Raw genomic sequence first — 15,916 nt, forward strand, 5'->3', positions numbered from 1 at the left:
ACCAAGGCAAAATTGCAAAAACTTTGGTACAAACAAAACAAAAAACAAAACAGAGGAACCAATTGTATGTACGGCTGACAACGCTCACCCACCTCCACATCAGACACCTTCATGCGGGTTCCCTCCTTGCCAACAAATATGTCGTCCACGTCTACGAGGATGTGACGGTCCAAGGACAAACACAGTCTCTTTCCTGTCAAGTAGGCAATAGCATCCACAAACACTAGCTTGTGAAGCCAGTAGTTGAGATTATTTCCAAAGAGAACTCTTTGAATGCCATCGTGGAGCCCCAAGTCTTGGATTACTGTGGCATGAAGGGCCCGCAAAGGGCTGGGTCCAAAATGCGCCAGTGTATCTGAGGTCTTGGTTCTAGCTAGAAGCACTGGTTCATAGGTAGAATGGTTAGACTGGAAAATGGTCCAGTCATCGCCTGGTAAGGAGCCCTGCTCCATCTGATTAGGCTTGGTGATGTAGAGTAGAGGAGCAGCGGGGTTGATGCGGTAGTCCCTGAGTCCCAAGTGCGAGTGTAGATAGAGAGGAAAGCCTTTGAGCTGTGCACTGAAAGGCGAGTTTTCATTCGCTTTGAAAAAGCCAATGACACCTACTCCATACTCAGCACAATACTTGTCCAGCAAGTCACGGTTCCACGAATCAAGATTGACATATTTCAAGACATTTTCATAGATGATCAAAGTATAGCGTCCACGGTTACGTTCTGTCAATGTGGGCATGTCACCTTTACCAGGAGCAATCTCTGTCCGGTAGTGAAAGCGACTTGACTCCAATATGGCTACAATCTCCTGGCCCAGTTGGGAATAGATGCTCTCTACAAACACCAGAACCACAGGCTCCGTCTTTAAATTATCCTTTACATGGTGTAGTTGTCCCTGGCGCGGAGGAAGAAAAAGTGGTGCCCTCTGGCCACCTGGCCCTCCTTCTGCATCGCCCGTACTTACTCCTAGTGAAATCCCACCACCTCCGCCACAATCACTAAAAGGTAAAGGAGGGGCCTCCTTGATTTTTGGGCTGTTGGAGACATAGTAAGCTAAAAAGGCCATGGACAGCAAGCAGAAGATGATGAGCGCCAGGATGAGGCGATGGAGCTCTAGCTGGCGGACACCTCGCATTAGCTTCCAAACACCCAACCCTGAACCCACCATGGTGTTTGGAGGGTAAAGGCAGGACTGGACAGCAAGAGGCAGTAATGATTAAGGAAGGACAGCAGATAAGGGAAGTAGGAGCAAGAGGAGAAGGGAGTGGAAGAGGAAGATCGAGCAGTAGATACTGGCACCGGGATGTGCTGAAGAATAGCCATTTACACTACGTCACCATGGCCAACATCATCCATTACCTCTTCTGTCCTTATGGCTCAGCAGTGTCAAAAAACAAACAAACAAAAAACTCTGCAATTCCTTTCTCTAATTTGAAAAGTACCAGTACAGGGTCTGAAGAGCAAGAAATGTAAGATGGGTCAATAAAAATGAACACCAACACCAGTGGTCTCTGGCTGAGAACTGGTCGGGGTCTTCAATACCACACCAACAGTTCAATCTCAGGTTCCTGCTGCTTGGTCAGCAGTTCTTAAAGAGTTTAAGCAGATATTGCACCATGCGAGTGTCTCTCCTTTTGCAGATGTCTGACAAGTCCGTCAGCCATGGAAGCATCAATGCTTGTAGAATGTATTTTGGGGCCGACCCTCCTTGGGACACATTGTCTGTACATTGCCGAAAGACACCTGGAAAATGAGGAGAGACAAGTGGGAGGGTGAGAAAAAGGCCGTGAAAATTACAACAAAGGGTAAGAGGGGGAAAATGATTCACTAGACATCAGCTGTTAGTTCTTAGAGCCATTCTCAGAAATCCCATGTTTTCTGTAGCCACAATTAAGATATTATACAAAAGAAAGTACTACTCTACACACACAATGGACAAAGCAAAGTCAACTACACATTTTACAGATTGTGTTCCTCCCCCTCCATTCCCCTAGAATTCACAAAGTACAAAGAAAGTAAATTGTCAATACTCAGCAATGTGCCAATTCTGCATCACTTTAACATCTGTTTCATTGCTACACTAAAAAAAATCACTTGGTTTAGACAAGAGTTTTAGTGATAGTGAGAGTTTAAGTATAGGAACTCTGGTAGTTACAACTAACTTTTAGGTTCATGTAAGTATGTCTGTGAAGGTTCTCGGTCATGGTAATCTAAGGAACTTGGAAAGAAAAGCTTTTTAAAAATGTTTTTAATTTATTTTTTAGGGCTGACACTTTTTTTTTTTTTGTCTTCCCTTAGCCAGGGTCGCAGCGTTTTCTTGGGAGAAATGTTTCGTCACTCATCCACGGAACTAGGTACTTCAGTCACTGTGCAAATGTACTGTTTTTAAGGTTGGGGAAACCTGCAGTCAGCTGAGACTGAAGTCTGATGAGTGACAAAACATTTCTCCCCCTGAAAATGCTACTCTAGATCAACAGAATCCCCTTTTTGGTCATTCTGAGATATGCCAATTTTGAGGCAACATCTCTATAGCAATCACTTTGCTGGACCAAAAATACCATCCAGCCATCTGCTTCCGCTTATCCTTTTCAGGGTTGCGGGGGGCGCTGGAGCCTATCCCAGCTATCATAGGGTGAAAGGCAGGGTCCACCCTGGACAGGTCGCCGGTCTGTCGCAGGGCTAACACATTCACTCACAGATTCACACCTATGGGCAATTTAGATTTTTCAATTAACCTATCCCCACTAACTGCATGTCTTTGGACTGTGGGAGAAAGCTGGAGTACCCGGGGAGAACCCACGCAAACACGGGGAGAACATGCACAGAAAGACCTCGGCCTGATGCTACTGTGCCACCGTGCTGCCTGTTATTGTTGATATTTTAAATTAAATCATTTAAACTACAGAAATGAGAACAAATGAAGCATTTCTGAAAATAAAGTGTCTTAAGAGAGAAACAGTTCATTCCTAAGATGTTTGTTATGAGAAGGCAATAGGGAACACTTTTACTCAAGACTTTTGCACAACACTGTCTCAATGAAAATTTGAGAAAACACTGATTATACAGATCAAATGTATCAGGACATGATCTGTAGAGGACTATAGTTCTGATCAAAAGTTTAAGATCACTTCAAAAATGGAAAAACAAAAATCCTATTTTGCATCGTTGGAGCTTAACAAGGATTCATGTAGAGCTTCAACATGCAACAAGAAGAAACATTTTTTTTGAGCATGCAATTTATTGAAAACAACGCTTAAACTGAAACAGGCTGTTTTACAGCTGATCAAAAGTTTAAGACCACATGCCTTTAAAAAGCCAAATCTGTGCAAAAATGTGGATTCGTTGTCATTTTCTGTCAGGTAGTCACACCGTCATGACGTTCTGATGGCAAAGGCAAAAAAAAAACAACCCGTTCCCTTTTTGAACATGGTCAGGTTGTTGAATTGCATAAGCATGGTCTCTCACAGCGTGCCATCGCTGCTGAGGTGGGACGCAGCAAGACAGTCATTTGGAATTTCATAAAATAATCCTGAGGGTTATGGAACAAAAAATTCTATCAGAACTGAGCCGGACGATCCAGTTGGCTGTCTGCTGAGACACTGGAAGATCCTCGACCCAATTTAAAGCTGTTACTGGTGCCGACTGCAGCCCCATAACCATCAGACGGCATCTGAGACTGAACGGCAAAACAAACAAAAAGTCTTCAAAGGCCTCGTCTCCTTGAACGCCACAGAACTGACCGTTTGGTCTTTGCAAGAGAGCACCAAACATGGCACATTGAAAGGTGGAAGAAAGAAAAAAAAAAAGTAACCTTGACGGTGCTGATGATGTTTTCTACCCTCCACAGTGGAGGGGCGCCATAATGGTCTGGGGTGCGTTTTCCTTCAGTGGAATAATGGAGCTTCAGGGGGTGCAGGCTGTCCAGATGTTGCGGAGAGCATCCCTCATGACTTGCCCTCGTCTGTGAGGTAACGACTAATGATGGAGCTGATAGAAGCAGCCAACAGAAAAAAAATAATAGCGCTGTTTTAACAGCACCCTCTTTCATCTGCGAGTGAAATGCACCCTCCTCAGAGTGCGCCCAAATGCTTGTTGATGGAGCTGCAGAAGCTGGTGACAGCCTAGCATAATCAGCCGGATGATTGACACTTACATGCTCATGCAAGTTAGCCATGTTTGAATACTTTGCTTACACACCGCTTTGGTCATGTTTGGAAACTTGATTTCTGTTTAGGGGGCGTTGGCGGGTTCTTTTTTGGAGGTGTGATCCTAAACTTTTGATCAGGTATAAAAACAGCCTGTTTCAGTTTAAGCGTTGTTTTCAATAAATTGCATGATTGAAAAATATTTCATCTCACTCCCATTTCTTCTTGTTGCATGTTAAAACTCTACTTTAACCCTGTTAAGATCCAACCATGCAAAATATGATTTTTTGCCATTTTTCAAGTGGTCTTAAACTTTTGATCAGCACTGTAGTATAACTCAGATGCCTCTAGAACATGAAAACGGACTAAAGTTGAATAAGGAATAAAATGTACTGACATTACTTGAACAGCTTTCCCTCCACAGTTGCAAGTCCTTCAGCTCAACATTGGTGCCACCACCTGAAAAAGGAAAGATGAGATGGGAGTGATTAAGATAGTGAGCATAGTAGTGAAGAAACAGCAGAACAACACTTTAAAATACAGAAAATTCAAGTTATTAGGCAAAACCCTAATAATTTTGACCATGACATTTCTTCTGGTATCAAAAGTAGTCTCGTGTACAAGTGGCTGCCATCATACCTGTTGCTTGTGTAGCTTTTCTTATTACACTTTTATTCTCCAGTCAACTCTCCTTTAAATGCTACAATACAACACTCTGAACAGTCAGCCTTTTAAAGCAGTTAAGTTCAGACTGTTGCTTGCATCGGAAGTCAAAAACCTCCAAGCTCCACTGTAATCTTTCAGTCAGAGGAGTGACTTTCCATTGTGAGATTAAACATGTGTGAATCATGCCATCAGATGATATTCAAATTTGAATACACTACCCCGTCCATTCTGAGAATAAGAAAAAGTTAGCGGTGGGGTTGGTTTTTCGTACAGAAAGGCAAAATGAAATAATGTCATACTCTAAGATACTGGATTTCTTATGTTCATGATCTATAAGCAATAACCATCAAAATTAAATGACTTGAAGTAGTTCAAATAATATACAAGCCTTTAATTAAATCACATAAAAATGTAATGATATTCAAATTTTTGTGACACACCATTTATTCATTCATGAGCTCCTGTTGAGGAGGTACAGGGAGCCACACTGCACACCTTAAAGGCCGGTCCGTGAAAATATTGTCAGATATAAACTGGTCCGTGGCACAAAAAAGGTGGGGACTGCTGGTTTATAGGTCCTGTCCACTGAAGATCAAAAATGCAAGGAAATGCATTAATTGATACTGATCAATATTACTATTGGATCATATCTAACTGTGTTGACACTACTCCAGCTGACACAGAACTTTACACGTCCCTCCCCTCAATAGCATGAACACAGATGCACACCTTAATGCTAGTCAAATAACAATGAACAGATCCCTGTTCATTGTTATGAACAAATGCATGTTTGTGCAACAGGTATGCAGGTTTATGTGTATATGAGCCTGTTTAAAATCCCTAACTGTGTTACCAGAGAAATCAGCTGGCTCCATTACCACAGGGCCAGGTTTTAATAGCTTCACTCTCACACACAAACACTTTCTCTTTATGAAAATCACTCCAGGGCCTTCCTCTTAATTATCAAGTCTTATCACAAACATCAGGAATATATTCTCAGGACAAAACTAGGCATGTGCTTACAGCACACCACTAATTGTATAGCCATTCAAGAAGAGAGATGAACAAGTGAGACTTCAGAGGGGAACCTTACAAAGGGAAAATCAGCTTTTACAGCCGGCTCATTCATCATTTAAATTTTACCACAAAATAACTTTGTAGTATGAGGGGAAAAAATGTTTCCTAAAATACAAAACTGCAGTCACCTTTTGATAGTAGATTCATTCTGAAGTGGAACAGTGTTGTTGTGCCCCATCAGGTTGACACTATATGTTAAAATATTGCTACTCTGAGTGACTGAAACAGACAATTAGGTCCATAAGTATTTTGACAGTGACAATTCAGAGATTTTTAATTCAAACAATCAAAATCAGACGACAGTACGCTTTCTGCTTAAATCCAAGAACTGAACCAAAATGCTGAATTAACAGGCTCGCATTTTCAGACAGTCAAAAGACACTAGACAACTGAATGTTAAACAGTTCTCACAGCCAGATGACATTAACCATCATTCTGTGACAAATAAAAGATCTACAGTGGACTGCAAGTTTTAAGCTTGAACAGCTTTCCACTGAAGCTCTCATTAAAAGATAAAAGAAAGTGATGGCCATGCAAGTGAAGAAAGCTGACATTAAATGTAAAAACCCAAATAAGCCTCCGTCTCAGATAGGTTCATTTAGAAGTGATGTGGTGCATGAATGCACTGGCTAGATCATCAATGCCAAAAGGTCTGAAGGAGCACAAAAAAACTACTAAAGGGGATGATTGCAGAATCATTTCCACTGTTAAGAAAAAACCCTTTACAACATTATGGAGGTAGGAATATTATTGTCAAATGATAGGGGAATACATTGGCTTTACCACAGACCAAACCACAAATAACATTTAGAAACAGAAAGACCAAATAAGACTTCATCACAACATGTCTGAGAGAGCCTGCACAAATCTGGGAAATAAAAAGCAGAAAAAAAGGATAAATCTGCAAAACAGTGTTAAAAATATATAGAGAGAAGATAAGGAACAAGTAATGCATAGGTAATGACCTCAACCATAACCCCACGAGTACATCATCACCTGCGAATGTTATGCCATAGTGTAGGTGTCTGCCAGTGGAACCAGGCCATGACACGACTGCTAGCAGAAGTATCAGGACGTATTAGCCCCTTTCCCATTTGTACCTCATAAAACAGGTATAAAACAGCTATAAAACTGCAAATAGATTGTGATGCAACGAATACTACAAAAAGAACCCAAGAGATTCTCAAGGCAACTAAGAGGAAACTGAGTATTTTTCAAAGACCAAGGCTGTCTCAGCCCAAATAGAGAATGCTTTAGTTAGTGAAGACAAAACTGAAGACAGAGACACACACAAACAAACAGCAAGTGAAGGTGGCAGCATGGCAGCAGTAAAGTCCTCCAGAGCATCTCAAAGGAGGAAACGCACCATGCCTGCTCTTCTAGTCTCTTCTAGTTTCTCAGCAAAATGAACAAGTCGAAGCAATTTTTTTTCACTTTGATTTACGGAGTGTCTTCGGGTGTCTTTGAATTCAGCCATCTCCAGCCGATTAGTTTTATTTCCATCAAACCACATGGAAGCTTTTCATTCCTAATACATTACCCAGTCTATATCAGTAAAGAGATCCAACATATTTTTCCCCATAGAGATCGGATGTTTTTTCAAAGTGTTCCTGTTATTTTTTTCAACAGTGTATTTCTGATTACTTTTGTGCTTCTGAATATCGAGTCTGTGTAAAAAAAGTGGCTGCAATTCTTAAACAGTTAATGCATTACTTTTGCTAAATCCTTTGAATTTAAGCTCAAGGTTTGGACTTACCACATCTTCATCGTTAGATTTGAAATCCATTATGGTGGTGTAGAGAAGCAAAGCTTAAAAGTTTGTCACTGTGTAACTATATAAAAACAATATATACTGTATTAAGATGGTCCTAAAATGGTGATGGTCTGGAGTGGAGATGACAACGATAAAGTCGTCTGATCAACCCTTTCTCAGGCCGCGTTCTAGATGATTAAATTTGATATTAAATCATATGTATTTGTAAAGTGGAGTCGGCGAAAGGAGTTCAAAGAGCCCCGAGTCTGCAATGCTACTGCTATTAGTGTAATCCGAACAGCTCTGGTTATTTGGCAACGACCAAAACATCCAACCTGGTGTCGACAGCACCTCTGTCGCTGTGCAACATCTGGTCTACTACTTACACTAGTGAAAATATGGGACTTGGCAGTAAACCAGACACAAGGGTGACTTATCGGTGCACATACCTGTCGGACTCACCACACTATATTACATGAAGGAGGACATCTGAAAAGCAGCACGGCAGCAAACTAACTCTTTAGCCTGCTGAGTGCATGCGCAAAGCTCGCTAACGTTAGCTTAGCTAAGAACAGCGTTCAGTGTGTCTGGGTAAACGTCTAACCTATAAAACCGTGGCCTGACCATGGCTTCCTGGTGTTTTTATCTCATTGTAGTGCAGGTATATCCTTGAGTTGTCCAGCCGCTAACAAGGATTCCCAGTACAAACACCAGTCCCCTAACTACGGGTATGACTGGTACCCACAGCTAGCTGCTGTGGCTATTAGAGCTACTCAAATCCTGCAGACAACCGGGCTTCAGCCCCTAGGCCTTAGCATAAAATCTGTCTGTGACGCTCACCTGTATTCATTGTCCACACACAGTGATCCGTCCACGGCGGAGAAGCACACCAAGCTTCAGTATTTACAGTGAGAAAGTGAACTTCGTTTCGTCGGTGCTCAGGTAGCCATCTTGGTTCTGCCGGGGCCTGGAGTCAACCAAATCCGTCACACAGGGGGAGGGTTTACAATCTAAAGGCCCCCGTTATTAATCGAAGAGTTGCTTTCGTAGACTGAAGACCAAATAAAGAGAACCGTTTTCCTGTCAATTCGGGAAATACCTAATGAGTAGACACACTTTTATTTTGAATAACTGAAGCTACAAAGGTTACATAGATTTGTTTTTGTTTCTGGTGTGTAGCACAGTGAAGTTCCCTGATGTGACCCGCGAGCAGAAGCAAACACCTCAGTAACGGTTAACTATCTGATAATATACATGCTGAACCCTTTGGTTTGCTGTAATCATCATCACATTATCTAATTTTTTCACCCACAGTTTGATTGAGATTCGATTCAGAATAGTTTATGGATCCCCATAGGTAGGGTGACCATATTTTGATTTCCAAAAAAGAGGACACCTGGATCAGTCATGAAGAATTTTAATAATACTGTTTGTTTAAAGAAAATTTTAACATATTTAAAAGATGCCTTCTCTGTGCGGTTAATGAATGGTGAAATAAAAAATGTCATATAGGCTTTTGCAAGTCAACAAGTGCAACAAAACAAAACAAAAACAAACTTAAAAACCTCTGGAATTAAATAATGTTACAGAAATAATGCCTCATCTGTATAAGAAAAATTATCAGTGAGGTACCAGTGATTGTGCAATGGTTTCTGATTTCTCAATTAATTTTGTTTGCACGCCACTATTCCATTTTCTCTGTTCCATGGTTACTGAAGTCTGAGAAATGCCACAGTGCTGGATTTCATTAGCTTCAAGAGTGACAATAGCTTCAGTCTTGGTGCGGGCACTGCTGAACGTTTTAGCTGTGTTAAAGTCTGGAAATGCTTTTTTCTTTTTTTTTTTAGCAACACACTAGTGCAATCCATGGCTCTGTAGCTATTGTGATGCTTAGAACCTATAATGAATGTAAAGGTTAAGAAACTGAGAAAAAGTGTTCTTGGTCATCAATCTTAAAGTTGCTTCGAAAATATTTTTATTATTTTTATTCCATATATTTTCATACATGCTACAGTTGTGTTGGGGATGGGTGGGTGGGGGCTGGAGCATATCCCAGCTGTCTTAAATAAATAAATTCTACATGTGTCAAGTCGTGTGCCAACATTTGCTGTGTTGTAGAACTGAGACATTAGTCATTATAAAAATTTATTTGAAATAATATTAAAATTCTCAAACAGAAAAACATTAAACATAAATATATAAAATATAAGTATTTACAGAGAGACAGGAATAAAAAGGACCCAGCTGCTCTCCAGAGCAGGAACAAGGCTGAGGAGGAAATGCTCCATTGGAGACTGGCGTGGCCTCTTCAGGAACTCCAGGATGGCCAGCTCCACCACCGATGGACGGTCCTGGGACCCGTCCCTCATCTGCCTCGGAGCTGTCCTCCTCTCTGGGCGTGTAAAACAGCACAAAACACAAAGAAATGAGAAGGCTGATGCTAGATTTTAATTTCAACATTGAAAAGAAAAAAAAAAAAAAAACAGGATATAATCAGATTGGTTGTATATATTTAGTAAAGGTGATCACAAGGGAATCCCACCGAGTAAAAAGCTATCAGTGCGTGCTGTACATCTGATGCTACAATTGCATACCTGTGGGTGCAGCAGCAGGAGGAGCTGAGAGACTGGGAAGCCAGGAGAAGTAACAGGGGATGCTCTGCTGCTGAATCAGCTGGTTCTATCAAGACAATATTAAATGTTAACAGGTTTTAAACAATAGTCATAGAGAAAGTATATACAGTGGTCCCTCATTTATTGCAGCAGGGGTGTCAGAATAACTAGCCCCTCGCCACGCACTTTATGCACTTTTTCCCCACACACATGAACATTAGTCACAGTTCTCACAAGTTGTTTCTCAAAGTGCAAACCTTTGTAGATTGCAAAACGTAAAAGTATTATTATGCCGTGTTTTGTATTCATCTGCCTGCCACTTTCGTGCGCCTTTTCCCTCGCGGTGCAGGTGTCTATTTCCGAATGAGGGTCATAGTTATGGGTGTTTTTGTGCTGTTTTATCTATTGGACGTGATGGTTATCAAAACCAAACATGATAAATTTGGCAAGCGCAGGAGACACAGCACGGAGGAGATTTGTCAATCAGGCTGCAGAATGCAATGCTGTACTGTGCAAAAAAAAATAAATCAGCGAAAAAGCGACGCAGTGACGGATAAGCGGGACCACTGTGTGCTGTTTATTAATAAACAAAATATATTCCTATATGACAACATGCATAAAAGCAGAACGGTATTTGTACATCAGTGGGAAAATAGCGGTGGCTTGCTAGCTTTTGTGCGGCTTCCCCGGGTCAGTGAAAAATGTAAAAAGAGAAATGAATGAACTTACCAGGTTGCCCGATCTCTTCACATTTCTTCCTCCAAGCTCGGTCCTTTATATTCCTGTCTCGGTACACAAAGCAGCTGGTGTCGTACAGCTCCGGGTGGTTTGCTACGGCGTTGATTAGCCTTCCCTCCATATTGAATGAAGTATGAAGGGCTTTGGCTGGATCTGCCCCTTTGACCTGGTTACAGCCACGTCACCAGGCTCCTGATTGGTTGACGCGGCGCGATTTGACGCTGGAGTTCAAATTTTTCCAACTCCAGCGGTAGAGGCGAAACACGCGTATGCACAAAATGCAACACAAAAACTCACGCGCGTGGTTTTTTCCGCGAGTCAAACGCGCCAGACGCGGTACACTGACGCGCGTTTCACGGGTTTTGGCGTTTTCGCGAAGCAAATATGCTTCCGAATTTTCGCTGGACGCGCAATCGCGTGTCATCGCGCTCTTTCCATTGACTTTACATGTAAACCTGACGCTCTGGCCGCCTCTATCGCGTTCGGTGTGAATACACATAGACAGAGACAGCCATTTGCACTCACATTCACACCTATAGGCAATTTAGTGTTTCCAATTAACCTATCCCCACTAGCCTACACTTATTGGAGCATAACTAAGGGAGGATTCAGGGTCACCTGGTCCAGCCCTAACTATATGCTTTAGCAAAAAGGAAAGTTTGAAGCCTAATCTTAAAAGTAGAGATAGTGTCTGTCTCCTGAATCCAAACTGGAAGCTGGTTCCACAGAAGAGGGGCCTGAAAACTGAAGGCTCTGCCTCCCATTCTACTTTTAAATACTCTAGGAACAACAAGTAAGCCTGCAGAGCGAGAGCGAAGTGCTCTAATAGGGTGATATGGTACTACAAGGTCATTAAGATAAGATGGGGCCTGATTATTTAAGACCTTGTATGTGAGGAGCAGGATGTTGAATTCTGGATTTAACAGGAAGCCAATGAAGGGAAGCCAATACAGGAGAAATCTGCTCTCTCTTTCTAGTCCCTGTCAGGACTCTTGCTGCAGCATTTTGGATTAACTGAAGGCTTTTCAGGGAGTTTTTAGGACTTCTTGATAATAATGAATTACAGTCGTCCAGCCTGGAAGTAATAAATGCATCAACTAGCTTTTCAGCATCACTCTGAGACAGGATATTTCTAATTTTAGAGATGTTGCACAAATGGAAGAAAGCAGTCTTACATATTTGTTTAATATGTGCGCTGAAGGACATGTCCTGGTCAAAAATGACTCCAAGGTTCCTCACAGTGTTACTGGAGGCCAAGGTAATGCCATCCAGAGTAATCTGGTTAGATACCATATTTCTAAGATTTTCAGGGCCGAGTACAATAACCTCAGTTTGATCTGAATTAAGAAGCAGAAAGTTAGCGGCCATCCAGGTCTTTATGTCTTTAAGACATTCCTGCAGTTTAACTAATTGGTGTGTGTTATCTGGCTTCATGGACAGATAGAGCTGGGTGTCATCAGCATAGCAGTGTAAATGTATGCTATGTCTTCTAATGATACTGCCTAAGGGAAGCATGTATAATGTAAACAGAATTGGTCCTAGCACTGAACCCTGTGGAACACCATAATTAACCTCAGTGTGTGAAGAGGACTCTCCATTTACATGTACACATTGGAGTCTATTAGATAGATATGATACAAACCATTGCAGCGCAGTACCTGTAATACCTACAGCGTGCTCTTGTCACGGTTCTGGGTCATTTTGACCCAGCATTTTCTGTTTCTTATATTTTGGTGTTTTTATGTATTATGATTTATGCTCTGATTCATTAGTTGTGCTGTTTTTGATTATTATTATTCCTTCAGTCTGTCTCTCAAGTCTGTCTTTGTAAATTGTTTCTTGTTTCCTATTTACTTTGAAGGTCCATGTCTTATGTCAGTGTATTCAGTTTTACTTCCCCTGTCTCGTTAGCCCTAATTTCTCCCAGCTGTGTCTCCCTCCTGTTTCCCATTCCCTGATTACTCCCCTGGCTGTATCCCAATTCAGGGTCTGCAGCCTTAAAGGCTGCATTTTAAGGCCGATTACGTCAGAGCGGCGCGCCGAAGGCTGTCCCAATTCAAAGGCTGCTCGAAATGCGGCCCTCAAATGCGTCCTTCATTTCCTGTGGCGGTGTAGACTTCGTGGCCCAACATATCCCACAATTCATAGCGTGGCAGTCACTGTGGATAATTTTGCCGCAGATGGCAGAAGCGTAGCGGCCGAAGAGTAAACTGTTGAATGTAAGTACTGAATATTATGTCACTTATTTATGTGCAAATGTTTAATAATGAGGAACATTAAAACATTACTGTTGGCCACATGTCGGCAAAGTTATTTGCCATTAGCGATGTTTGTACTTTCAGCGTTTACTTGGTTTTAAAGCCTTTAAAATATAATAATACAATAGCTGACCTTAATCTTACAGAGAATGTGATGATTTTATGGATAATTAAAGTCAGTCATATATCCACAAACACAACAAGCTGAAAGTCAGTGAATGCTGCTCGGTTTGCAGTCCTGAATATCACGGCACAAGCAGGATTCACTGCACTGTTAATGTTAGCTATGTTATATTGCTGCCTCTGTTCGGTGGTGTCGAGCCAAACGGACTTTAACGTGTGTTTGAACGAGCTGACGGTTCACTCGTTAAGCTGAAAGAAAGATGCTTTAATCACAGGAGTCACACATGTGTCCACTGGACCATCTGGGAACTCTTCTTGTTTAGCACTCGTAAGAACACAAACACTAAATCCTCCTTCTCTTGTGCTGTTTTGTAGCAGTGTGTACACCTGAGACTGTCACCTGTCTGTCTGTCCTGCACTCTCTCTCTGTTTCTTTCTCTCTGATTGTGGAATAAAAGTATGAACATGTATTTATAAGTTACACTTGTGTTTGAATCCTGCAGCTTATCACACATTTGATTTCCATGTGTGACAACTGCAAGTGTCCAGAGTGAGGACAGACTGAGGGACCCACTGCTGCACATCATCTGTGAGGCTTTGCACCCCTGATGATCCACCAGGACAAACTCAGCAGTGTGTGAGGAAGAGGAGGAGGAAGAGCCAGCAGCAGCTGACAGATGGAGAGAATAGACAGACTGTTCCCTGTTTGTGAAGGACTGCTAGGAAAGTTTAAAATAACTAATTGTCTGTCCTGAATCAGTCTTATTAGGTAATGTTCAAATAATGTTATCATTCCAGTGTTTTCAGTGTGGGAGAAAGTACTCAGGGCCTTCAAGTTACACACTATGAAAGGCAGCAACAAGTTTAATATTCAGAAACCTAAAGTATGTATCAGCAGCAGAATGGAGCTAAAAATAAATGTTTGTTTCAGTTCTATGAAGCTTTGAGTATTTTGGATTAGTAGCACTGCTGTGTTTGTTGCATCATATTGCTGTAATTGTTTATATGCTTTATATATTCTGAGGTAAGTTGATCTATAGTGTTACATCATATTCTATAAGGATGTTATGTGTTTGTATACTTTCTGCCCAGTTTGACCCATTTAGCAGAAGTCAGCCTGTTTAAGGCTCTGATATCTATTCTGTATGACTTAAAGCAGTTATGGTCTGATTTTCTCACCCAATAAAGGAATATTTCATATATCAGTCTACTCTTCATTCTATCAGAAACAGTTTTCACAGCTCGTACATTTTCTTTTTACACATATATGTAAGCATTGAGCCAAATTTAGTAATGCCAACATACTGAAAGAACAACATTTGTCTCTTATATGTAATACATCTACATATACACTGTCAAAGATACTTGTCTTTGAGTGAAGATTTAAGGTGATAGGAAATATAAATAACTGCAACTTGACTCTTTACTGAAGCTCAGTATTTGGCACAGAGTTCAAACTCACTGCTGCAATAACTTATAATGATAAATATAATAACTGTAATATTGGCCATATTATATTTACATTACCAAAGTGAGATGCTTCAGATACTTATCAAAACACACAAAGCTCATATAACAACAAATAAACAAAATGTTCTCCTTCATTTCTGTCAAATAAAGCTGTATGACACGTTTCCAGCGGTTATTATCATGTTTGCTAGGCAACCTGGGCAGCGTGACGGAGGCTGGACCGTCCCAAATCCACAAGCCTCGCACTTCCGGCCTTAGTGGTCTTTGAGTACGCGGCCCTTGAGGACCGTTAAGGCTGCGTACTTTAAGGCTGCAGACCCTGAATTGGGATACAGCCCCTGTGTTTTTAAGCCCTGTGTTTTCCTATGCTCTCTGTTGTGTTGTACTTTCTACATGCTGTGTATTTGTCATGTTCCAGTGTTTCTGTTCCAAGTTTTGTTTTGGGGTGGCTGTAGCTCAGGAGGTAGAGCAGGTCACCTACTGATCAGAAGGTTGGTGGTTCGATCCCTGGCTCCTCCAGTCTGCATGTCGAGTATTCTTGGGTAAGATACTAACCCCAAGTTGCTCTCTGATACATCTATCGGAGTGTGAATGTGTTTAGACAGCACTAAGTTTAGAGAAAGTGACTGGGTGAATGTGGCATGTTGTATAGAGTGCTTTGAGCACTCCGGGAGAGTAGAAAAGCGCTATATAACAATCCATTTTGCTTTTGTGAGAGTTATTTTTAAGGAGATTTTTCCAGCAATAAAGCTGCGTTTTGAGTTCCAGTCCCGTCTTTGAGAATCCTGCATTTTGGGTCCTTTTTCCTGCCTGCCACACAGCCTATTACCTATGACAGAATGACGCGACCACTACATGGACCCAGCAGCACCTCTTCCCATCTGATGAGCTTTGGGAGGATATAATTTATTCTGTGAATAAGTTATGTGACCCGGCCCATTGAATCCATCACCGAGGAGGAAGCGACGGACGCGCCACCAGCGCGTCACCCCACAGCCAGACTTCAGGATGTCAAAAGGACACTTTTTCTGTTTCTTTGGACCTTGGGATTGTTTATTCTGGGGCTATGTTTTTTGAGTCTG

At 41.6% G+C, this 15,916-nt stretch overlaps 1 protein-coding gene across 1 annotated transcript in view; it reads right to left on the reverse strand.

Annotated features, from left to right (window-relative positions):
- LOC134640086 (bifunctional heparan sulfate N-deacetylase/N-sulfotransferase 2-like) overlaps window positions 1-8,600 on the reverse strand; it is a 33,487-nt gene extending 24,887 nt beyond the window's left edge. Inside the window, exons 1-3 of the mRNA XM_063491680.1 lie at window positions 8,474-8,600; window positions 4,535-4,596; window positions 93-1,735 (exon numbers count right to left, since the gene is read on the reverse strand). Of these exons, the coding sequence (XP_063347750.1) occupies window positions 93-1,160 (1,068 nt within the window). The 5' untranslated portion in view covers window positions 1,161-1,735; window positions 4,535-4,596; window positions 8,474-8,600. The remainder of the gene's footprint in view (window positions 1-92; window positions 1,736-4,534; window positions 4,597-8,473) is intronic.
- Window positions 8,601-15,916: the final 7,316 nt, after the last annotated feature.

This window comes from Pelmatolapia mariae, linkage group LG13, assembly GCF_036321145.2.
Source record: "Pelmatolapia mariae isolate MD_Pm_ZW linkage group LG13, Pm_UMD_F_2, whole genome shotgun sequence".
Taxonomy (NCBI): domain Eukaryota; kingdom Metazoa; phylum Chordata; class Actinopteri; order Cichliformes; family Cichlidae; genus Pelmatolapia; species Pelmatolapia mariae.